The sequence below is a fragment of the Macrobrachium rosenbergii genome, chromosome 56 (genome assembly GCF_040412425.1).
Source record: "Macrobrachium rosenbergii isolate ZJJX-2024 chromosome 56, ASM4041242v1, whole genome shotgun sequence".
In the NCBI taxonomy this organism is placed as follows: domain Eukaryota; kingdom Metazoa; phylum Arthropoda; class Malacostraca; order Decapoda; family Palaemonidae; genus Macrobrachium; species Macrobrachium rosenbergii.
In genome coordinates, this window is record NC_089796.1 from 338,839 (window position 1) to 364,013 (window position 25,175).

Sequence of the window (25,175 nt, forward strand, 5' to 3'; positions counted from 1 at the left end):
CATTTAATTTTTTCCTCACTTTGCGTGATTTTTTCCTTATGAAATTTTTAAAATTTTAAATAGACTTTTAAAGACTATGTCATATTTAACAACATACGCAAAAGATATTCTCAGTGAACTGAAATTATCCTACCATCGAGATGCAGGAGTGAGATCGAGAATATTAATGTCTGCTAATGGATTGACAACAAAATCGTAACAGGCAATTATGAGTAATTGCGAGGAATTTGATTCGCATTTAACGCATGTAATTTAATTACATGCGATTGAGAGGAATTTGATTCATATTTTGCGGATTCAATTTGTATTCACAGATTTTATGTTGTATTCTTCATTGATATGTTGTGATGGCCTGCAAGTATTTTGTTCCACGTAAAAAATAGTCTTATTAAATATTTTTTTAAGTAATTAATATTCTCTAGAGAAGTCATCAAGCTAAGCCTTTTCAAAAGAGATTCGAACTAATTATCTTAATAATTTGACAAATACTATTAAAAAACAATACTTGCGTCATTATGAAGGCCTGCAAAAACATATTAGTATTGCTCTCAGTTAATATGAATTGTTGCTGATACTGCATACGTTGATTTCATGTACATATTGTTTATTTGATTTCTTCCAAACTTCAGTATGTATCAGACTAGAAAGACTACACTTCTAACGCATGTAGTTTCAGAGAGAGAGAGAGAGAGAGAGAGAGAGAGAGAGAGAGAGAGAGAGAGAGAGAGAGAGAGAGAGAGAGAGAGAGAGAATCATACAGAGATATAAAGTAGAACACAGCAAGATGTTGGGAAAATATTGATAGTCAACGTACACACACACACACGAGAGAGAGAGAGAGAGAGAGAGAGAGAGAGAGAGAGAGAGAGAGAGAGAGAGAGAGAGAGAGAGAGAGAGACGAAAAATCATACAGAGATGTAAAGTGGAATACATCAAGATATTGGGAAAATAGTGACAGTCAACGTAGAGAGAGAGAGAGAGAGAGAGAGAGAGAGAGAGAGAGAGAGAGAGAGAGAGAGAGAGAGAGAATGTAATTCAGTAGGTAGATCAAAGGTTTAAGAAACCGGATCTAAGGTTTTTGACACGTAATGATATCTTGTACTTAGAATGCAATACTTTTAAAATGTTTATTCTTATCTTAAGCTTTAGTATTTCCCTCCGATTAGGCGCCATGTCGCTCCCAGTCTCGAGATAAGTCTATAAGCTGATGATCTAGGAATTACACTCTGACTCGATCTAATATTCACTCACCTTATCTTTTCTTTAATTAGATGGTGGATCAGTGATATCAAGTTCCACTGGCATAACTGCAGCTAATCCATTTTTTTTTAAACTGTAAGTCTAGTTTGAGACCAGTTTCTTTTGCCTGACGTTGATGACGTCAGTGAAAACCGTCACTATTCCCCTGGTTCTCAGAGCCTTGGAAACTCCTTATTGCATCTGTAACACTTCTTCTTCTTCTTCTGCTCTGGGCTATAAAATAGTACTAGTTTTCCTGCCCTGTGATAAAGCGTTTATGATCATCAAAGTAATAAAACACAATGACTGCTTTTTATTTTATTTCATCACTCGTACATCAAATGCAACGCCTTCTTCTTCTTCTTCTTCTTCTTCTTCTCGTTTTCTTCGGTTCTGGATTATAAAATGATACCAAAATAGTGCTAGATTTCCCGCTCTGCGTCTAAAGCAAGAAGAATTTATCACTCTTGTGTTTATTATCAGGGTATAAAACACGTTGGCTGTTTTGTATTTTATTTTATCACTCGCAAATGCAACGTAATTCTCTTATCGCTGACGCAACATAGAAGAACAGATTACAGTATCAGGAAACAACATGAAGAGATTCTAAGAAGAGATTTGAACGGATAATAGTATATTTTTTTCTTTTGCTGGTTTAAACTGGAAGGGACCATTTTCTAGCGAGTGGAAATGGAAATACATTTCAAAAGTGTTTATTATTGCTGTGGTTTGCATTGTAATTAATTTCATTATATTTGCAGTTATCGAGAACGCCTTTCAAACTGTTTATTATTTAAACTACCCGCAGTTAGTCTCAACACCATTTGCAGGACAGCACACACACGCACGCACACACACAAACACACACACACACACACACACATACATACAAGTGAAAGGATTCGTACTTAAATTATTCCAATATGTTTACTTCCTTACTTAGCAGAACATAGACCTATAGGGAACCGTAAATACGCCCATAAAAATGAAGCTTGGCTGGACACGAAGGCCATTTCGGTTTTCATATTTACCAGTATTAACGGAAAACGCGCAAATAAAAAAAAAAAAATAACGATAAAATAATCAAGAAGTGGGAACACGCTACTTGCGTCTGCAACGTAGGCCTAAAGTTAGAGTAACTTTGGTTTTGTTTTTAGACTTCTTTCTTCACGGTGCGTCCGAAAACCCTTCGTTATCTTGACCAGCAACGACGCCAAGATCCTGAAGAAGAAAAGAAAGAAGAACTATTATGTAAAGCAAAGCTAAAGACGATTACAGTTGCAAATAACAAAGGAATTAAGTGTCAGCTTAAACAATGTAATAACAGTATGTAAGAGAAAAGCTATAAAGCAAAACAGTTTAACAGTACGCCCGCAACTGTGTTTGTGGAGTGAGCTCTTATGAACCAGAAACTGGTTCTGGTTCCTGGTTAGGAACCAGGTTCTTGCTTCAAGAAGAGCAATGTCACGCACAGGTCTATTTGGTATAGCCTCCAGCCTCATAATAGACGTTATATGTACTTTTAGACCGACTGGCGTGTCATCTGATCTTATGATGGACTTTTAGACCTACTGAAGTTTTCCAACCAGTTATTCATTCTTAATTCAGGATGAATGCGATTCTATTCACTGTTTAAGTGGTGTGTGTTGTCTACAGTCTGTGTATTGCCTGCTTTCAACTTTTACATTTACTGTCTTTTAGTCTTTCTGGGAAAAAGATGATTATGAAATATTATGTTTCAGACAGATTCGAATCACACAGACCGACATTTATGCTCAAAACAAAGTACAGAGTAAAACAAGGATAAATAATAAAGTGAACATAATTTGTTAAAACCCACCTCTGGTGATTTCTGGGCCTCCTTCTTCTTCTTCTTCTTTTTGAGAATGTGGACGACGCCGAAGACGATGATTGCCAAGCCTACGACACCTCCAAGGACCCCCAAAACTATGGCTAATGTCTGGCTGTCGTCTCCGGATCTGTCGTCGATTCTTTTCTGAATTTCCTTTAGAGCTTCGTCGACGGACTGGAGATTGCGAGAGACGAAAAAATTGAATGACGCAGAGACTGAGGCATATAGAAAGATTTGAATGATATGGGATTAACTGTTAGACTTTTATGATATTTTATGGCATTTTTTTTTTTTTAGCTGGGAGACAGCATTATTCTAACCTGCTTCACAGCTAGAAAATGTCATCATTTTATCTACAATATCATAGAATTCTAACAACATTCAATTCTTTCTATTTTCCTCAGACTTCAGTCTGTCGACTGTGAAAATAGAAAGAATTGAATGATATAGGCTTGGTTGTTAGAATCTTATGACATTATAGAACCTTATGACATTATACACTAAATTATATGACATTTTCAAGCAAGGGAACAGTTCAGAGTAGAATTCTTTTCTCACCGATTTGACTTCGCTAAGACGGTTTTCGAACTCGTCCTGTTTGATGCTCTGGCTGACGAAGTCAGTCTCACTCTGCATTTCTTCGTAGACTGAACTCAGGTTCGTCTGAGCTCTGGTGATATCCTCCAGCTGCTCCTCCGTCGTATCATCGCTCTTCTTGAAGTCTTTGCTGACTTCGTCGACGTCGTCAAGAGCACTAGTCAGTCTTCCGCACAGATCTTTGTATTTGTCGCTTTCTCGGTCACAGATGTCACTATTACCTTCATCTGTCACCTCTTGAAGGGCTCTCCAAAGGGCTTGAAGACTCTTTCCCTTCTCCTGATCATCATCGGCATCATTTTCATCATCCACATCATCACCATTATTGGTTGGGGTGGTGGTGTCTGATGTCAGTGTTGTCAAGGACTTTGTATGATTTTTGACGAAGGTCCCCAGTTCTTCGAGTAAGTCTTGTATGGCGTCAAATTCCTTCCTCACCGCCTCTAGGATGTCCGGTACTGGAGTGATTGTTACTGCAGGTGTTGTCGTAACTCCCGGAGTGGTCGTCACAGCGGCAGGTGTTGTCGTAACTCCCGGAGTGGTTGTTACAGCGGCAGGCGTTGATGTTACTTCTGGAGTGGTTGTTACAGTGGCAGGTGTTTTTGTTACATCTGGAGTGGTCGTTACAGTGGCAGGTGTTGTCGTTGCTTCCGGAGTGGTCGTTACAGTGGCAGGTGTTGTTGTTACTTCTGGAGTGGTTGTTACAGTGGCAGGTGTTGTTGTTACTTCTGGAGTGTTCGTTACAGTGGCAGGTGTTGTTGTTACTTCTGGAGTGGTCGTTACAGTGGCAGGTGTTGTTGTTACTTCTGGAGTGGTCGTTACAGTGGCAGGTGTTGTCGTTACTTCCGGAGTGGTTGTTACAGTGGCAGGTGTTGTTACTTCTGGAGTGGTCGTTACAGTGGCAGGTGTTGTCGTTACTTCGGAGTGGTTGTTACAGAGGCAGGTGTTGTTGTTACTTCTGGAGTGGTCGTTACAGTGGCAGGTGTTGTTGTTACTTCTGGAGTGGTCGTTACAGTGGCAGGTGTTGTTACTTCTGGAGTGGTTGTTACAGTGGCAGGTGTTGTTGTTACTTCTGGAGTGGTCGTTACAGTGGCAGGTGTTGTTGTTACATCTGGAGTGGTCGTTACAGTGGCAGGTGTTGTTGTTACTTCTGGAGTGGTCGTTACAGTGGCAGGTGTTGTTGTTACATCTGGAGTGGTCGTTACAGTGGCAGGTGTTGTTGTTACTTCTGGAGTGTTCGTTACAGTGGCAGGTGTTGTTGTTACATCTGGAGTGGTCGTTACAGTGGCAGGTGTTGTTGTTACTTCTGGAGTGGTCGTTACGGTGGCAGGTGTTGTTGTTACTTCTGGAGTGGTCGTTACAGCAGCAGTTGTTGTTGTTACTTCTGGAGTGGTCGTTACAGTGGCAGGTGTTGTTGTTACTTCTGGAGTGGTCGTTACAGTGGCAGGTGTTGTCGTTACATCTGGAGTGGTCGTCTTGGCAGCGCCTGTCGTTGCAAACATCCATTAACCATTAACAGTTCCTTGACGGGGAACATCCAACCCTCAAAAAGGGCAAAAGAAGCAGTCGCTACAGAATGGGCAGAGCTTACCAGTTGCCAAGAAGCTGTGTGCTAGTCCGGAGTGACTGATTCTACAGTAAGTTTGTGGGAAACAGTTCAACAAACTCTAATGTGGTTGCTTTATTCCCAGGGGAGTTTTGTCCTGGTAATTTCCAATAGTTTAGACTGTCATGTCTACTTTAATTTTGCTCAGATAACTGAAGGAGAAGTCTTGGGAGTGAAGTCTTAGGTAGCAAGAAATCTCTCTCCCTGTTGTCCTTAAGGTTGTATGGGTAGATAAGTTTCCCGGAAACATACATATTTGTTGCTGACATGTAGGAGGTATGTCCCAGACTATGCACCTTGATAAAGGTTACCAGTCTAAAACTCTAGCCTGGTTACTTAGGGAAGTGTACCACCTTCAGGACAAGAAGAAGAGAGATATTTTCTTGCTGCCTAAGACTTCTCTGCCAGTTATTTGGCACAAAGAAAGAAGACATGGCTGTCTGGATTGCTTGATATTACCAAGCTAAGCTCCTATATAAACAAAGCAGTCGCCAAGAGTTTGGTGAACTGTTTCATGCAAATTTAGGAGCAGTCACTCCTGGCTGGCACACAGCTACTTGATGACTGTAAACATCTAAAATTTTTAGCGACTGCTTCTTCCTCCCATCTTGAGGGCTGAATGCCCCATTTCAAGGAACTGTAAGTAACTGTAAGGTGCGTCCACACTGCAGTTAAACACATCATAAGTACAAAGTGGCAACTTATACATAAATGTCACAAACAAGTTAGAAATAAGTCAACGACAACATGTGGAGAATGAATCTTCAGCAAACTTTGGATGTTTGCATGATGCACCAGTTAGCACTAACGACAGTCACTGACATGTATTCAACCTGTTTGCGAAATGTGTGCGATAAGATTCCTAAGGGTAAGTTCCCCTCTCTGAATGCAGTATTTATTTCCTAATTAATATAAATTCCTGACATCGGCTTTTCATCAATAAGGTAAACTCTTTAGCGCATCAGTAAAACCATTTGCTAAATTTGAAGAATAAATTTCAGCCTTGAACAAAACAAGTTTTCTCTACAGCCGCTACAGCGTATAATCAAGGCCACCGAAAATTGCTCTATCTTGCTGTAAGAGCTCAGCCCATGAAACTTTAACCACTGCCGGTGGTGGCTTGTCCTATATCGTTGCCAGAAGCACGATTATGGCTAACTTTAACCTTAACTGAATTAAAAACTACTGAGGCTAGAGGGCTGCAATTTGGTATGTTTGATGACTGGAGGGTGGATGATCAACATACCAATTTGCAGCCCTCTAGCCTCAGAAGTTTTTAAGATTTGAGGGTGGACAGAAAAAAGTGCAGATGGATAGACAAAGCCGGCACAACAGTTTTCTTTTACAGAAAAATAAAAGGGAAGATTTTACTCGTACGGAAAGTCTCTTTGGAGGACCACAGATTGGAAAATAAGAGGGAGAAGAAGAATTGGTAAACAAATCCGCCATTTTACCTTGTTCGTCTTCAGTCGACGCGACGAATCCATCTCCAGACACCAGAAGGAAGACTAGGCCTATAGTGAGGTGGCTTCGAATTGCTTTCATCTGCAGATAGGAAAATAAAGACAACATTATTATTATTATTATTATTATTATTATTATTATTATTTTTATTATTATTATTATTATTATTATTATTATTATTATTATTATTACCTAAACTCTAGTTACATGAAAAGTTAAACCAGAATGAATGGCAGGCTACACCGGACGTCACGTGACCAACACTAGACCTATATTGACTAGCAGATCAGTTTAACAAACAGTAAATAAATCCGTAGGAAATCTAAAATCAGTTAAATTTTGTAACCATACACACACACACACACACACACACAGAGAGAGAGAGAGAGAGAGAGAGAGAGAGAGAGAGAGAGAGAGAAAGAGAGAGAGAGAGAATTTTTTATAAAATAAAACTCAAGGCTCCTCGCAAAGAAGAGAAGTATAGGCCTATGTGTAAGTGAGAGAGAGAGAGAGAGAGAGGATAATGTATAATAAGTTTAAAGACTTCTTACCGTCGATGTCACCTCGTCGAGTTTTCAGCTACGTATGGACAGTCGAAGTCGACATCTCCGTTTATAAATGCTTGTGCGATAAGGTTAAGTCTACCGGACAGAATATGACGTCACGCAACCAGAGTTTGCTTAGGATTTGCCTCTCTCTCTCTCTCTCTCTCTCTCTCTCTCTCTCTCTCTCTCTCTTCTCTCTTCTTCTTCTTCTTCTTCTTCTTCTTCTTCTTCTTCTTCTTCTTCTTCTTCAGTGACTTAATCGTTAAACTGTGACTTGTGATAAGGTAAGATCCGTCACAAATCACACACACGTACGAGAGAGAGAGAGAGAGAGAGAGAGAGAGAGAGAGAGAGAGAGAGAGAGAGAGAGAGCTAATGTAGAATTATAGGCTATGTGGATGTGTGTGTTTGTGTGTGTGTGTGTGTGTATATATATATATATATATATATATATATATATATATATATATATATATACACACACACACACACACACACACATATATACATATATATATATATATATATATATATATATATATATATATATATATATATATATATATATATATATATAGAGAGAGAGAGAGAGAATAATCAAATAGGTCTCAAGGCTTCTTCCAAAGGACTTCTTGCAAAGTTTAGGCCTATGTGTGCGTGAGAGAGAGAGAGAGAGAGAGAGAGAGAGAGAGAGCATAATGCAGTACGTAGCAAAGAAGTATAGACCTATGTGCATGAGAGAGAGAGAGAGAGAGAGAGAGAGAGAGAGAGAGAGAATTTTACTACGTCACAATAAAACCCATTGTACAAGCAGGAATGTTGACGCTTTGGGACACAATTATTCTATGGTAAAATCTCCATAAAATATAAGTGCGCAAGAAAAGTATGTACATCAATCACGTGCTTCGAGGGAGTTAGACTACTAAGGCCTATTACAAATCATAAACCAAAAATAGACCTCCTGATGGCTCTGAAGAGATGGTACGCTTACCTCCGGCAGCTCTATGGGACTAGACTAGAGATTATGGTACTATTTGTCTCTGGTTGGACCTATGGGGTATCTATGGAAAATCAGTGGTTCCTGATGCCCAAAGTGATTACATTGATAAGTGAGTCACTCCGTCTATAAGGGGGAAAGTACCATAGATGGATGTTTGAGACTAAATATCTATAGAAAAATAACTGGAATTATCATTTTTCCTTTCGTTTTTTCAGTTTTCTGTAAAAGAAAACTATTGTGCCGGCTTTGGATCTTGAAAACTACTGAGGCTAGAGGGCTGCAAATTGGTATATTGATCACCCACCTTCCAGTCATCAAACATACCAAACTGCAGCTCTCTAGCCTCAGTAGTTTTTATTTTATTTAAGGTTAAAGTTAGCCATAATCGTGCTTCTGGCAACGCTATAGGATAGGCCACCACCGGGCAGTGGTTAAAGTTTCATAAGCCGCGGCTCATACAGCATTATACCGAAACCATCGGAAAAGCTAGCTCTATTCTATAATTAAATCACTTAGAACTTCTTTTCATAATAATAATAATAATAATAATAATAATAATAATAATAATAATAATAATAATAATAATAATAATAATCTTGGTTTTATTAGAGTTTGACAAATTAGTTTGTAGTTTCTTATAGGCTTAGAGTTTAATCTATAAATGTATGTTGCGTTATTATATATATATATATATATATATATATATATATATATATATAATATAAATATATATATATATATATATATATATATATATATAAATAAATAAATAAATAAATATATATATATATATATATATATATATATATATATATGCATCTATATACTGTAATCTCAAGTACCTTTATATCAGTGATTCATTAAGTTCCCAAAACAGGCAGAAATATTCACTCGCTGACTCACCTTCCACGTTCTCTGATAACATCCCAAAATACGTCAATGTTGGCCTAATTACCGTGCAAACAACGGCGCCTTATTTGCACGACGGGAAATCCAGTATTACTAAGAGGTTTGTTTTGATTGATTATATATTAATAAGACTTATTTCGTAGTAAATATTATCTTTTTCCGTCCCCTCCCAACGATTATTTCTAGTGAAACGGCTTTGAGGTTTTTCGAACCATTTTCCTCTCAGCGCTGAATGACCTCATAGATCCCAGCGCTTGGCTTTTGGTCTAAACTCTATATTCCATTCCATTTCAACAGTATTAATTTAGTTCGAAACGTCGTTGGAAAAAGCCGATTATGAAGAAGCACCGTAATCTCCACAATAAAAAGAAGAAGAAGAAGAAGAAGAAGAAGAAGAAGAAGAAGGAGAAGAAGAGATATAATAGGCCTATAGCTTTATTCTATTCACATCTGTTTACTTCTAGAAAGACGCTCTTGTCCATTATTTTGTCAAAATAGGCCTACTGTAGGTCTCGATTCACATATATATAAATATGATTATTTTGACATTGAAGATATATATATATTTTTTGGTCTTTTCACATCTGTTTACTTCTAAAAAGAAGCTTGTCCTTTGTTTTGTCAAAATAGGCCTACTGCAGGTCTCGATTCACATTTATATAAGTATGATTATTTTGATATTGGAGAAGATATATATATATATATATATATATATATATATATATATATATATATATATATATATATATATATATATATATATATATATATATATATATATATATATATAATAGGCCTATAGTTTTGTTCTTACAGATTTCTTGACTTCTAAAAGAAGCTCATCCACTATTTTGTCAAAATAGGCCTAGGTCACGATTCACGCCATTTAGTTGTCAAAATAGGCTTTGGTTTAGAATCACATACATAAATATGATTATTTTTACAATATTTCGTAGTGTCTCATCACCTGCTTTGTGTGTGTTCATGTGTGTGTGTGTGTGTGTGTGTGTGTGCCGGTAACCAATCTGGTTCCTTTGTTTATCCAGTGTTTCTTTTTCGTTTCAAGTGTATTTACTTTTACAAGCATTCATTTACAACTAATAGGCCTAATCATTTCTCAACATCTCCAAAACAAAGCAAAAACAGGCATCACTTTAGAACGTGGGAAAAATAGGCCTAATATTATTTTTCACAGTTTCCTCTTCTGTTCAATTTACTTTTATAAACATTCATTTACAACCAATAGGCCTAATTACTTCTCAGCATCTCCAAAACAAAGCAGAAACAGGCATCACTTTAGAACATGGGAAACAATAGGCCTAATATAACACTTTGGAAGATTGAAAAAACATAGGCCTAGTACAACACTTTAGAAGATGAAAAAAACATAGGCCTAGTATAACACTTTAGAAGATTGAAAAAACATAGGCCTAGTATAACACTTTAGAAGATGGAAAAAATCATAGGCCTAATATAACACTTTAGATGAAAAAAAACTAGGCCTAATATATTCTTTTCACTATTTCCTCTTCTCTCCATGGCGGACAGCTTGAGCCGGCTTGGAGGAATTCCTGTTGGGCGGGTACTCGAAGAGGTCCATGCGGATGTTCTCCTCGTCTGCGCCTCTCTTGTAGCCAGTCTGGAACAGATTCATTTTAGCACATTTCCTCAAAAAGATTCATGAAAAAGACTTCATTTTAACGGATTTATAAAGAATATTCACAAAACAGCACCATTTAATAGACTAACAAAGCTTCGGTTTAGCAGATTCCCTAAAAAAAGATTCGTGAAAACCCTACATTTGTACAGATTTTCCAAAGAAAAAGATTCACGAAGCAGCCTCATTTTAACTCATTTACAAAGACTATTCGTGAATCAGATTCATTTTAACAGATTTATCAAAACGACTCGTGAATCAGATTCATTTTAACAGATTTATAAAAAACGATTCGTAGAAGATCTTCATTTTAATAGATTTATCAAAACGACTTGTGAATCAGATTCATTTTAACAGATATATCAAAACGATTCGTGAATCAGATTTATTTTAATAGATTTATCAAAACGACTCGTGAATCAGATTCATTTTAACAGATTTATCAAAACGATTCGTGAATCAGATTCATTTTAACAGACTTATCAAAACGACTCATGAATCAGATTCATTTTAACAGATTTATCAAAACGACTAGTGAATGAGATTCATTCTAACATTAAAAAAAAGCGATTCGTGAAAGATCTTCATTTTAACAGATTTCGAAACTTCGTTTTAGAACGAAACTGGACTGAACACTTTATCAAGTTAAGTTAATCCTAAATCTAACTTACTTTGTAGGAACTTATTCAGAATGGCTGTTTTTGGTACTATAGGCTGATTTCAGTGAATAAAAATTAATACCCTGAAATTCAGAGGCCCCCAAAAAACTCTGCAATTTGACTCTACTGAAATTCAAAGCCAAAGAACTCTGCACTTTGCCTTTACTGAAATTCAAAGCCCCCCCAAAAAAAATACTCTGCACTTTGGCTCTACCGAAATTCAAGTCCAAAAACTCTGCAATTTGGCTCTACTGAAATTCAGAAGAAAAACTCTGCAACGTGACTTCTGAAATTCAGGGAAAAAACTGTTCCATGATTCTGCTGAATCCTGAAGAGAGTGGATACAAAAATAGATACAAAAATATATTCTTTTTATTTGGGATATGACCGTGGGTACATGCGTCATACCCAGAGCTCTTGCCTAATCAGGTAATCCAATCTAATCATGGAGTGGATTTAGCACCTTGACACTTTGTAAGCGATTACAGTCAATATCTTGTTCATTTTAGATGAATGGAGTCTTATACCAGCAAGGGGCGTCACTCAGGGGAGGCCCAGGGGCATGATAAGGTTCTAAAGGGTTAAGAAAGCTTTATACCACCCAGGGCGTCACCCAGGGGCGGCCCAGGGGCATGATAAGGTTCTAAAGAGGTTAAGGAAGCTTTATACCACCTAGGAGCGTCACCCAGGGGCGGCCCAGGGGCGTGATAAGGTTCTAAAGGGGTTAATGAAGCTTTATACTAGCATGGGCCGTCACCCAGGGGCGTCCCAGGGGCGTGATAAGGTCATGAAGGGGTTAAGAAAGCCTTATACCAGCACGGGGCGTTACCCAGAGGCGGCCCAGGAGCGTGATAAAGTTCTAGAGGAGTTACAAGCTCAGTGTGGAGCCCTAGACCCACGTTGTAGCCAAGGGCTTGCCTATTTTACTTTCTCTTACTTTTACTTTTCATTCGTTCCTTCTAGGCTCTTCCTACTTAGCCGTCCAACTTCTCTAGTTTTATCATTACCTTAAAATCATCCAGAAATCCTTTTCTGTAACGAGCGTAGTAGGCTACGACGAACCACAGAACTCCCAGGCCTACAACGATCAGGCTCCCCTCTATAGACAGAACGAAGATCAAGATGACGCCTCCGTCTATTCCGCCAGGTTTCTCCGTCGTCAATTTGACAGGAACAGTCGCCATTTTAGTCTCGTTTTGATTCTGTTTTGGATCAAATGTTAAATTCCTTTTTAGGACTAGTTAAAAGGACTAACAGGTGGCGCCTTGTTTTTTTTTGTCAATCGGAAGAAAACGAGAATAGGACTAGGGGGGGAATTGAGACTTTTTTTTAAATAATTTATAATTTTTTATGTTTTTTTGCTTTAAATCTAACTACTGGTAATATTATACATTTAATAAATAGTGTAGAAGGTTTAGACTATATACTGAAATTTTTTGAGGATGGAAAACAGTTATTTTCTAATTTTCAAGATAAATTTTTCCAGTGAAATTTTACTTTGAAAAAGATCACTTATGTTTTTTATAACATCTTTTTTGATATAAACGATTTTGTAAGGTGCAACTGACCTATGAAATGAACCACGAATATTTTCCAATAATATTTTAAGTAATATCATAACTCTGAAAGTATAAACTACTCGCTAAAAAGGAAAATATTTATATTTCAGAACGTTTGTTCTAGATCTGTATTATTTTTCTATGACATTTTAAGTAATATAACTTTGACAGTACACACTACTTACTCTTTCTAGACCTAGACTTTTTTTCAGTTATATTTTAAATAGTATTATAACTTTAAAAGTATAAAACACTTACAATAAAGGAAAATAATTCCATTTCATAAATTTTTTGTATAACTATACTATTTCTAAGTCACATTTTAAGTACTTTAAGTAATATTATAAGTTTGAAAGTACCAAGTACTAGAAAAAGGAAAAATATTTCTATTCCATAACATTTTCTCTAGACCTATGCTAACCTTTGCTGTCACTTCAGAGACATAACTAGGCATGGTTCCCTCCCACAAAATTAGGATTCTTTCTTCCAGTCCTAGTTTCCCTGGTTCCTTGAGGTCTGCTCTTCATCTTTCCTGGAAACTCCTTCCAGATCATTCTCAATCCGTAAGGAAATCCTGGAGGATGGCCTACGCCATTATTCTGGAATCTCGGTGCTTTTGTAATTGGTGGTTCTAGCCCTATATGACTGGCTCCTCTGGAGGCCACCAAGGATTTCAGAAGCTGGAGAGGTGACTCTTCTGGAAAACATTATTGGAACAATGTCAAGATGGCTGCTCTTATTGTCATAGTTTCTCTCTCTCTCTCTCTCTCTCTCTCTCTCTCTCTCTCTCTCTCTCTCTCTCTCTCAATATCAACATGACGACTGTGGATTTCACTTGATGGGATGGTTCTCTCTCTCTCTCTCTCTCTCTCTCTCTCATCTCTCTACTGACATCTATCTATCCTCCCTCATAACACCCTGACCCAAACACTTTCCATTCCCTTGACTCCCATTCTCTCTATGGAGCCAAACCGTCGCAAGGTACTCTGAGCCTAAATCCGTCACACAACATAAAAGAAATACACAGAGAAATAAGCCTATTTAAGCTCAAATCTCATCAGGCATGTCATATGTTACAGATTTTGGACAACAAATAGTAGATAACTGATATCAGTCCATTTCAAATTGTGGGTAATCTTATCTACAATGCTTTCACTGAACATTCCTTCTGCGAGTAAGCTTTTAATGAGGTAATGATATTTCTGGTATGTTGCTTCGATGACAACAGGAAATTGTGAGGGTTAATGAGATAGCAGTTTGTGGAATACATATATATATAGATATATATATATATATATATATATATATATATATATATATATATATATATATATATATATATATATATATATATCTATATATATATATAGATATATATATATATATATATATATATATATATATATATATATATATATATATATATATATATATATATATATATATGAATATATTAATATACATATATGTGTATATACATATATATACTGTATATATATCTGTATCATATGATATTCTGATGAGGTTTGAGCTTAAACAGGCCTATTTCTTTGTGTATTTCTTTCATGTTGTGTGATGGATTTAGGTTCAGAGTATCTTGAGATGGTTTGGTTCTGTAGAGAGAATGGGAGTCAAGGGAATGGAATGGAAAGTGTTTGGGTCAGGGTTTTATGAGGGGGAGGATATATATATATATATATATATATATATATATATATATATATATATATATATATATATATATATATATATATATATATATATGTGTGTATATATATATATAAATATAAGAAACTTCTTATCTTAAGCATTAATTTCATAATAAATAATCGTTTATTAGTCTAGAACTTCATCTGTCATTATTTTAATTGTGTGAACTTCATGCAAGTTAACTTATAAATAAAAAAAAATTTTTATGAAGAACTTATTCGTCAGCGGTCTCACCTGAGTTATGTCCAGCCGAAGGTGCCAATAATCTTGTAGTCAAAAGTAACACGGAGAGAATCTCCCACTTACGAAGGAAGTTGCTCATTTTCTCCTTAATTTCAAACAACTTGCATTTCACAAACTGCAAGAGAGAGCAATTGATAGGTGTTGCAGGGACCATTCATTAATTTTTGTACACATTATTGCATCATTGCAATATAGTATATAAGATATGAGATACTAACAGACTTTATGGTGTGAGCATGGCATGTGTGAGAATATGTGGGTGGGAGAGTGGCTGTTTTGGTGTAGAAGACTGTCTCAGATTTTCAATATTGTATAGAAGGTGGTGGAGTGACTGGTTTGGTGTAGAAGAGTCTCTGAGATTTGCAATATGGTCCAGAATACATGGGCGATTAAAAGCTTTATGATATGTGTAAAGCTTGTGTGAGAATAAGTAGGTGAGTGAGTGACTGGTTTGGTGTAGAAGAGTCTCTGAGATTTGCAATATGGTATAAAGGATATGAGTTATGAAAAGCTTTATGATATAACTAAGGCACATGTGAGACTATTTCAGTCGGAGAGTGACTGGTTGGATGTAGAAATGTGTCTGAGACAAGTCAGATATTCAAAACAGTTTTGATAAGCATTCAGGTGTATAACCTGAACCTTTCTCTTAATTTCTATGAAACTTTCAGTTATAAATTACTGTATATTAAAATTCACTGTATAATAAATTCACTGTGCAATACATTTTATGTGTTTTAAATTCACTGTATAATAAATTTACTGTAGAATAAACTCACTGTACAATATATTTACTGTATAATAAATTAACTGTACAATGAATTTACTGGATAATAAATTAACTGTACAATAAATTTACCCTATAATAAATTCACTGTACAATAAATTCACTGTATAATAAATTCACTATACAATGAATTTACTTTACAATAAATTCACTGTACAATAAATTCACTGTATGATAAATTCACCATACAATAAATTCACTTTACAATAAATTTACTGGATTATAAATTAACTTTACAATAAATTCACTGTATAATAAATTCACTGTACAACAAATTAACTGTATAATAAATTCACTGTACAATAAATTTACTGGATAATAAATTTACTGTGCAATAAATTTACTGGATAGTAAATTCACTGTGCAATAAATTTACTGTATAATAAATTCGTTGTACAATAAATTTACTGTACAATAAATTCACTGTACAGTAAATTCACTGTACAATGAATTCCCTGTATAATAAATTCACTGTATAATAAATTTACTGTACAATAAATTCACTGTACAATAAATTTACTGTATAATAAATTAACTATACAGTAAATTTACTGTACAATAAATTCACTGTATAATCAAATCACTGTACAATAATTTCACTGTACGATAATTTCACCGTGCATTAAATGTACTTTACAATAAACTCACTATACAATAAATTACCTGATAATAAATTCACTGTACAATCAGTTCACTGTACAATCAATTTACTTGACAATAAACTCACTATACAATAAATTACCTGTACAATCAATTCACTGTATAACCCTGATTTAACAACAAAAAAACCTAGGAAAGTCCTCCACCGTCACACCTGTCCACACAATTAACTACCTTTACCTGTATTACGTGATCGACTGATCTACCTGGCGTCGCAATTACTCTCCTTTCGCCCTTATCGAGTATAACAATGAACGTCAATATAATGGCAGGGAAACGATAGTGCAATATCAGTGGGGACTATAATGGTTTTTTTTTCATTATTGGTCATTGTATTTATGGTGAATGCAATTTTTTGCTTATTGTTGTGTCAGAGTTTATCAGGAAAAAAATGTGAGACGAGATTGTCAGAGAATGGACGCCTGACCACAGAGGACTATATTGTTTATCTGGTATTATTATTATTATTATTATTATTATTATTATTATTATTATTATTATTATTATTATTATTATTATTATTATTATTATTATTATTATTATTATTATTCAGAAGATGAAGAACCCTATTTATATGGAACAAGCCCAACACAGGTTTTCCTCCTGTTACACCTTTCAAACCTTTTACTGTCAATTTCCGTTTCAGCGCTGAATGACCTCATAGGTTCCCAGTGCTTGGTCTTTGGCCTAAATTCTATATTCAGTTCAAGGTACATAGGGCAGCCATATTTTTCTTGGCTATGAGGACCACGGGAGATAAATTAAAAGCATGTTTGAGTCGATACTTTATTGTCAACAACAGAAAATTATAAACGGTTTACCAGTGAACTGAAAATAGTTTATAATAATAACAAAAAAAAAAAAATATCAAAGCACAATTGAAAAAAATAACAGATAAACAAAGATAGTGGATGATTTTGACAAAATGTTAACAGTAGATCATTCATATATATATATATATATATATATATATATATATATATATATATATATATATATATATATATATATATATGAAACACGAAAATATGAAACATGATGAATATATAAATAAAGACAAGATCCACGAAGGAAAGAGAAACACCGGAGTGCTGCGAGGCCTTTCGAGTGTCGTCCTTTTCTTAGCAGACAACTGAAATAAACAACAGACAACAGTCTGCTAAGTAAAGGACGACAGTCGAAAGGCCTGGCAGCACTCACTCCATCGGTGTTGTCTTTTTATATCGTATATTTTATCTTATATATATATATATATATATATATATATATAATATATAAGAAAAAAATATCCAATCAAACACATTTTTTTCAACACCCACAATTCTCGCTGTGCCATTAAATATAATCAAAACATTCAACATAACACTGAAACCCATTCTTAACATTTTCCTTACTCTACTACCAATCACTCGTAAACTCATTCATTCATGAACTATCTCGTTTACGCATCCATTCATAAACTGTAGTCTATAGCACCTCTCTTCCAATTCATTCTCTCTCCCTTCTACCCCAGGTAATTCCTGTAGCAGGAGGTGTCAGACTTCTCCAGGTACTTCAGGTCGATGCCCAGGTGGACCAGGGCAGCCTTGGCTTCGCGGATGACCTCGTAGGGCGGGTGGGATGACCTCGTGAGGATCCAGGCGATTCCTGAAGAAGGAATCGTGATTTATGATTCGTTATCGGTTCGGGAATCTTGAACGTTTCTCGTAGAAGGGGAAAAATGGGAGGAGAGAGAGAGAGAGAGAGAGAGAGAGAGAGAGAGAGAGAGAGAGAGAGAGAGAGAGGAAGTTGCTCTCCCTGTTATCACGCCCTTTCTCTGTTGATGTTCATGGGGGCGGTCTCTGGTGGTTAGAACCATCTTGCTCTCAGTGAACTCTTGAGTGTCACAGCCCTGAATCGGTCTAAGCATTGCTGGCTCATATGAGCTGCTTCCAATGGCAAATCCCGACTAGTACTACTAATAGTACTACCACTATGAAATCTTCAAGACAGGCGCTAGTACTACTAATGCTGCTACACCTGCTATGCAAGTTTTAAAGGCAGGAACTAGTCTGCTATTACTGCTGCTATGAAACATTTCCAAAGATACTATTACTTACTAATGCTCTAACTATTATGAAACTCTTTCAAAGGCAGGAGCTAGTACTACTGCTACTACTATGAAATTTTCAAAGGCAGGACTGCTACTTACTGCTACTATAACTAATAAGAAATTCTTCCAAAAGCAGGAACCACGCTACTAATACTGCATAATCACTACGGAACTCTTTCAAAAGCAGGAACTAGTACTAACTACTACTACTACTACTGCTACTACTACAGCTACAACGCCTATGAAACCTCTAATGGCACAAGCGTGTCTGAGTAGCTAGTACTAGGCTATTACTACTTTTATGACCACCTTCCTGTTACTTACTAGTATGCCCCAGGAGCCCCTTGTCGGCGCAGGCGTACTCGATAGTCCAGCTCTTGTAGTCGGTCGCCAAGACTTCGTAGTTGTCCTCGAACAAAGGCACGTTCGGAATCGTGTACGTCAGTCTGCTCGGCTCCTCGTACGGCCTCTTCCTGAACACGTCCACCGTGATGACGTTCGGTCTGTTCAGCCTGAAACGTGTAGGAGTTAAAGTGAATAGCTCTTCTTAAATAAATAAAAAAAACATTAAAGACTCTTCTATACTGAATAACCTTCCCCCTAATATGAATGAATGTATAATTTTCTCGATTATAGGCCTATGGTTTTCTTTTTTTATTCCAGTCGTAACTGACTTGCCATAGCCTAATCTTAACAGCGAAGGGAGGTTACTAATATTTTTAAATGTCAGCCAATGCCTACTGACTCTCTCTCTCTCTCTCTCTCTCTCTCTCTCTCTCTCTCTCTCTCTCTCCAAGAGTCTACTGAAACTAGACACCACCAAGTCACATGATCATTATCGAGTTGCCAAACTTCTAAATAGGCCTAGAAACTCATTACGCCTGTACAACTTAAAATGGAACGACGGATGTTGAGTTATCTAATCACAGTCACTTATCAAAGTCACGTGTTTGGACAACAACAATTAATAAATGTATTGTACTGCAAATGTTAATGTTTATCGTATGACCTACATATATTCAGTCGTTCTTCATCGAAGCCACTGAGTTGTAGGAAAGGTTACAAGAAAAAAGAAGAAAGAAGAAGAAGAATGTATACGTAATATGAACATTAATGGATATTGTCGATCTCATCCCTGCGCAACAGCTGCGCACCGGATTATTAATCATCATCATAATAATAATAAGCTAGTCTCAACTTCGTCTGCTGGTGGTCCCCTCCTGACGATGAATGCTCTGAACCACCTGCATGGCTTCTTGGTTTCTCTGTCCCGTCCCGTTATCATACATTTGCGTTCTCTCTGAGACGTCGATGGGGAAAAGGGACGTAGTCTCCTGTCAAGAGCAAACGAAATAGCTTTCTTGCTCTTAATCTAGAAGGAATTCCCTATCAAGAGCAAAAGAAACAGCTTTCTTGCTGTTAATCTAAAAGGAATTTCCTATCAAGAGCAAAAGAAATAGCTTCGTTGCTTCTAAATCTTAAAGGAGTTTCGAATCAAGGGTAGAAGGAATGGTTTCTAATCTTAAAGGAGTTTCCAATCAAATGTCAACGAAATAGCTTCGTTATTTCCTATTCTAAAGGAGTTTCCAATCAAGAGCAAAAGAAATGGCTTCATTACTCTTAATCTTAAATGAGTTTCCGATCGAGAGTAAAAGAAATATAACTTCATTATTTCCAATTTTAAAGGAGTTTCCAATCGAGAGCAAAAGAAATGGCTTCATTACTTCCTATTGTAAAGGAGCTTCCAATCGAGAATCAAAGAAATAGCTTCATTATTTCCTATTTTAAAGAAGTTTCCAATCGGGAGGAAAATAAATAGCTTCATTATATCGTATTTTAAAGCAGGAAATCGCCGAATACGTTTTCAGATCTACACTCTTTCGACTTTCCCCTCCAGCCATTTAATCCGTGTAAGTAACAATCTGTAGGGAACAAAGAAGAAGGTATTTAGGGAGAGAGAGAGAAAAAGGAGAGATTGTTAATAGACTCACAGAAACTACGCTAAACGCTCTCTTATTTTGAAAGCGTCACGCGATGTCAACAGCAGTCGCCATAGCTGACTGTGTTATTGTAATTTTGCTCCGTATGGCCAGACGTGACCATATGGGCTTTTATTTTGACGTCTCCTCCTCGTTACACACACACACACACACACACACACACACACACACACACACAGAATAACGTTAATCCAAAACAACGTCAATGAAAGGTGAAGCCCTCAGCCTGGAACCTAAGTCCAACGAAACTGTCTTCGCAGAGAGAGAGAGAGAGAGAGAGAGAGAGAGAGAGAGAGAGAGAGAGAGAGAGAGAGAGAGAGAGAGAATATAACTATAATAATCTAAAGCAATGTCAAAAGAAGCGGAAGCCCTCAGCTTAAACCCTAGGTCTAACGAAACTGTCTTAAGAACTAGCCAAGCTTAAATTAAGCCTGCTTCAGAGCTTAGCGGCAGCTTGCTAGTAGCAACGGGTTAAATAACCATCCTTCAGTACCAACTTAATGCGTTCAGCTTAAAGCTTTTCATCCGCTCCCTTTGGTCTCCTCTGACTAAGCAGTACAATTCTCTCACTTCATCTTGACTCCTTCAGGAGAACCCCTGAGAGAATCCAGGAACGAGACGCAGCGGTCCCTTTAAACTGGTTCATATCGTCATCTAATATTTTAGCGTTATTCCAGTTTCCATCCTTTCAATATATATTATACTATTAATTAAGATAATTATTCATTTATTCTCCAATTCTCTACTCACACAACATCCCTGAAATCAAGCCTGACGGAGATCTTTCCCGAGTTCTTATTCTTGATGTAAGTCCCACTCCAGCATCGGCCTACGGTCTGGTAGGCCACGAAGTATTTCTCCTGATCGAACCATCGGCCCAGGTACTGCAGCAGGAGAGGTTCATTTGGGGTTAGTATTGGAGTTTGCTAATTAAAATAAAAGTTTGTAATTATTTAAAGTGCTCTAGAAGTCTTGGGTCTTGTTCAGAAATCATATAGGCCTGTATATGCTAATTTTTAATTTCCTGTTATTGTGTATTGCGTTTAAATTACCACAAGGAAATAAATAATCATTAACGAGAATATATTGGAGGATTTAGAATACGTATCTAGATTTCTCCTGCGCCTTGAGAAAAAAAAATATATATATGAAGTGTCTCGAACATTTGTATAGGCTTACCACCCTAGAATATCAATTCTTGAATGATTTAAAGAATTGTCTATATTTTATCATGTAAAATTATTACCATAAATGTAGTTACTGTCTAAAATAATCTTGATTATCTGTCCTGATTTCCTAAATCTGAAAAGAAAGAAGCTAATATAAATTAACTTACTCTGTCGAAGTCAAAATCTTTGATGACAGGTAACTTGGGGCATCTTCCCTGGAAGTGGATCTGCGCATGCGTGAGGACTGCGCAAAGGCCTAAAAAAATGATCGAAATTGTTGTTTGCGACGAAGCTTTCATATTTCTAGTGGCTGGAAAAAAAGACAAAAATATATATAGCAATATTTTCTTTTTGGGGGCTTAGGAAAAACGCATTAGTAATCTGCGCATAAAACCTTGCAAATACACCTTTTGTTCCAAAATACTTAACGAAGCATTGCTGAAAAAAAAAAGCGCACAGTGCGCAGAAAAATTAGCAGTGTTCCCTTGGATGACGTCAATAACTAAAAAAAAAAAACTTTTATTTAGATAAAAAACTAGTTTTATATCATTTATCGTCCTTGTGGTTACACTTCAGTTGTTATCAGATATCAAATGTGACACAAAATTATTCTTCGTAACGAAATCGCATTAATCATGAAGAAGAAGAAGAAGAAGAAGAAGAAGAAGAAGAAGAAGAAGAAGAAGAAGAAGAAGAAGAAGAAGAAGAAAGAAGGAAAATAAAAACACTCCCAGGAAGATCACAGAGAACCACAAAGATGTTGTCCAGCGATGTTTATCATAATTCCTCCTTTTACGGAACGGCTGAAAAGGGGATAGATGACAATGAGCCTAGTTTTCCTCCCGTCTTGTGAAAACGAGGCACAAGATAGGTGTAAATGACTCGGTAGCTGATTGCGTGTGTGTGTGCGTGTGTGTCTGTGTGTGTAAGTGTATTTACACAATGCAATGCAACCCTTCACAATCACGCACGAATGATGAGACTAGCGGCGTTATGACGTCATGGCATATACTCTCGCCTTTCCCCTTGTGCGGTGTCTAACTTTCTGTGACTTCTCCGAGATTACGTGACTTAGAGAGAGAGAGAGAGAGAGAGAGAGAGAGAGAGAGAGAGAGAGAGAGAGAGAGAGAGAGAGCTGCAGTCTCTTTTTTTTTTTTTTTTTACTCCTTTGGTGTATAGATTGGTCGACCACACCCATCTTCTCCCTCTTAGGAATGGCTAAGCTTTCAGGAGATTACTTTTCCTAGACTTTAGACATAAACTGGAGCGCAAGTCTTGTGTCTCATGATACTTTTATATCAGTTAAAACTCTAAATCAATTCTATTTCAGAATATCTTTACTTTAACAACATTAGTGTGAGTTATATGCTTGCATGCAGGAAGCAGATATCTCTAGGCCTATCGTATTTTTTTTGTATTTTTTATCTCTTGCATATTATCATCCTTTGATATCAAAATCTAATTTATTTTGTGCAAATTAAAGAAATACGAGGTTTGTTAAATTTATCTTTGCAAAAATATTGAAAATTTAAAATTCCCGTTAAATTTACAAAGGTCTATAGGCCTAAATGGCATCATTTTCCATAGATACGAAATGTCTCTATCTTCTTTATTTTGTCCATAAAATCAGAAATCTTCTAGTTTCTAAAAAACTGTTTGTCATCGTCTCTAAACCGCATGCCCAGGTTCGATTCCTAGCGGGCCAGATGTAGCCTTCTTATTAATCATAATTCCATTTCGGGTGTAAGTTATTCCTTAGGTATAGTGAATTCTGTGTCAAATTATATTTGTGACCTAAGGTTATAAGCAAAAATGTTTTTATATACAGTATATATTTTATATATATTCGTCTCTCTCTCTCTCTCTCTCTCTCTCTCTCTCTCTCTCTCTCTCTCTCTCTATATATATATATATATATATATATATATATATATATACACACACACATATATATATATATATATATATATATATATATATATATATATATATGTATATGTATATATATATATATATATATATATATATATATATATATATATATATATATATATATATATATATATATATATATATATATGTGTGTGTGTGTGTGTGTGTGTGTGTGTGTGTGTAATGCTAGTATGTAATATGAAAAAATTAATAACCTTTCTAGATCATCTAAAAACACTTAGAAATGCAAAGGAGTCGATTTCCTTTGTTGCAAGATCATCGCACAGTTATGGTAATATCATTTAAGATTCACTATTAGCCCCCAACTTTATTTACAATATATTTTACTTTCATAAGCAGGTAAAATAGCTAAAATGCAATTATCTGATCAATTTGTCAAAAATAAGTAAAGCTTAATTTATCTAACTTTGCAAAGATGATAAAAATGTCACCAATCTTATCAAAAGTATTATTATAATTGATTACATTGAGGATTCCATTGACAGCATTGGTAAATAACTATTACATTTATAAACCTTATGCATGATGGGACTATTTCTTACTTATAATATAAATTAAATAACTTTAAAACAAAAGAAAATAAATAAAAGTAATCTCACTTCGTAGATTAAGACTGAGGTGGTGGTTCGAACGTCGAGCTCGGGTCGCGTACAATAACAATGCTTCCTGGATACTGAATCCGAACGTACCGCATCTCGAACTTGAAGACTCGATTCCAGATTTAAATGCCAGGTTTATTCCATGAACTCGTCCGAACGAGATGATATGATCTCAATGTCTTTCATTATCTTGTGTTTAAGTAAAAATTCCATGAAAAATTTGTATCGGACAAACAAATAATAATAGATAATTTAATGAATCTTCTCTGGAAAATGAATAAATGCTGTTGAAAACGTTAATTTGATCTCGAGCAAAGCCGATATTAACGGAACAGGACGAAACGCGCGCGGAACATGACGGAATGATGCTCTTCTGCGCATCGAGAAAGTAGAGTACAATACCACCTGGTGTTTATGAATCCCGGGGACATACCGCGAGTCCGTTTTGTCGTTATTATAATGATTATGGTTTGCTTGTTACGGGAAGCTGCTGCTGCCTCTTCTACGCGGTTCCTTAACGTAGCAGGAGATATATATGTACAATTTGGTATTTTTTGTAAACGTTTAAAGATTTGTTAGACTTAATATATTGGATAATCCAGATAGCTAGTTTTAATTTCTTAGGCCTATGATAGAAAGATACGGCGAGTCTAATGTACCTATATCTGTTTTTGGATGAAACATTTCAAATTTATATATATATATATATATATATATATATATATATATATATATATATATATATATATATATATATATATATACACACACACAAACACACACACACACACACAAAGAAGAGATTTACGGAAGATCACGTACGGGAAACTCAAGGGTGACGGAATTTCACAGAGTTCCTTAGCGTCGCGGCGCTT

The 25,175-nt window shown here is 36.0% G+C and overlaps 2 protein-coding genes and 1 long non-coding RNA gene across 6 annotated transcripts; all 3 read right to left on the reverse strand.

Moving 5' to 3' along the window:
* Positions 1-1,544: 1,544 nt before the first annotated feature.
* Positions 1,545-6,481, reverse strand: LOC136836363 (ras guanine nucleotide exchange factor E-like). Its single transcript, XM_067100552.1, has 4 exons — positions 5,648-6,481; positions 3,650-5,446; positions 3,080-3,265; positions 1,545-2,460 (listed from the first exon to the last, which is right to left on the reverse strand). The coding sequence occupies exons 2-4, from the start codon at positions 5,192-5,194 to the stop codon at positions 2,407-2,409; spliced, it is 1,785 nt and encodes a 594-aa protein (XP_066956653.1). The 5' UTR covers positions 5,195-5,446; positions 5,648-6,481; the 3' UTR covers positions 1,545-2,406.
* A 3,607-nt stretch (positions 6,482-10,088) lies between these two features.
* LOC136836562 (uncharacterized) lies at positions 10,089-16,787 on the reverse strand. Of its 3 annotated transcripts, none has more exons than XR_010852429.1 (5): positions 16,668-16,787; positions 15,032-15,155; positions 13,509-13,784; positions 12,536-12,730; positions 10,089-10,851 (listed from the first exon to the last, which is right to left on the reverse strand). It is a non-coding gene; the product is annotated as an uncharacterized lncRNA (long non-coding RNA). The 3 variants fall into 3 exon arrangements; XR_010852430.1 differs by having other exon boundaries at positions 16,662-16,686; XR_010852428.1 differs by having other exon boundaries at positions 16,570-16,679.
* A 987-nt stretch (positions 16,788-17,774) lies between these two features.
* LOC136836561 (apolipoprotein D-like) lies at positions 17,775-25,175 on the reverse strand. 2 transcript variants are annotated; one of them, XM_067101002.1, is made up of 5 exons: positions 25,123-25,175; positions 21,916-22,058; positions 21,330-21,463; positions 18,904-19,091; positions 17,775-18,134 (listed from the first exon to the last, which is right to left on the reverse strand). In XM_067101002.1, exons 2-5 carry the CDS (start codon positions 22,045-22,047, stop codon positions 17,992-17,994), a joined length of 597 nt encoding a protein of 198 aa, XP_066957103.1. In that variant the 5' UTR covers positions 22,048-22,058; positions 25,123-25,175; the 3' UTR covers positions 17,775-17,991. The 2 variants fall into 2 exon arrangements, with proteins under 2 accessions (XP_066957103.1, XP_066957104.1); XM_067101003.1 differs by lacking the exon at positions 25,123-25,175 and adding an exon at positions 24,301-24,447.

What these genes read in the sequence shown, in the direction of transcription:
- LOC136836363 (XM_067100552.1), bottom strand. Translation starts at nt 5,194, where the DNA reads ATGGATGTTTGCAACGACAGGCGCTGCCAAGACGACCACTCCAGATGT. An exon ending in GTCTTAGCGAAGTCAAATCG is followed by an intron (nt 3,266 to 3,649) that starts GTGAGAAAAGAA and finishes CGCAATCTCCAG; the next exon opens with TCCGTCGACGAAGCTCTAAA. An exon ending in AGGCCCAGAAATCACCAGAG is followed by an intron (nt 2,461 to 3,079) that starts GTGGGTTTTAAC and finishes TTTCTTCTTCAG; the next exon opens with GATCTTGGCGTCGTTGCTGG.
- LOC136836561 (XM_067101002.1), bottom strand. Translation starts at nt 22,047, where the DNA reads ATGAAAGCTTCGTCGCAAACAACAATTTCGATCATTTTTTTAGGCCTT. An exon ending in AAGATTTTGACTTCGACAGA is followed by an intron (nt 21,464 to 21,915) that starts GTAAGTTAATTT and finishes CTCCTGCTGCAG; the next exon opens with TACCTGGGCCGATGGTTCGA. An exon ending in GGGGCTCCTGGGGCATACTA is followed by an intron (nt 18,135 to 18,903) that starts GTAAGTAACAGG and finishes TTCCTTCTTCAG; the next exon opens with GAATCGCCTGGATCCTCACG.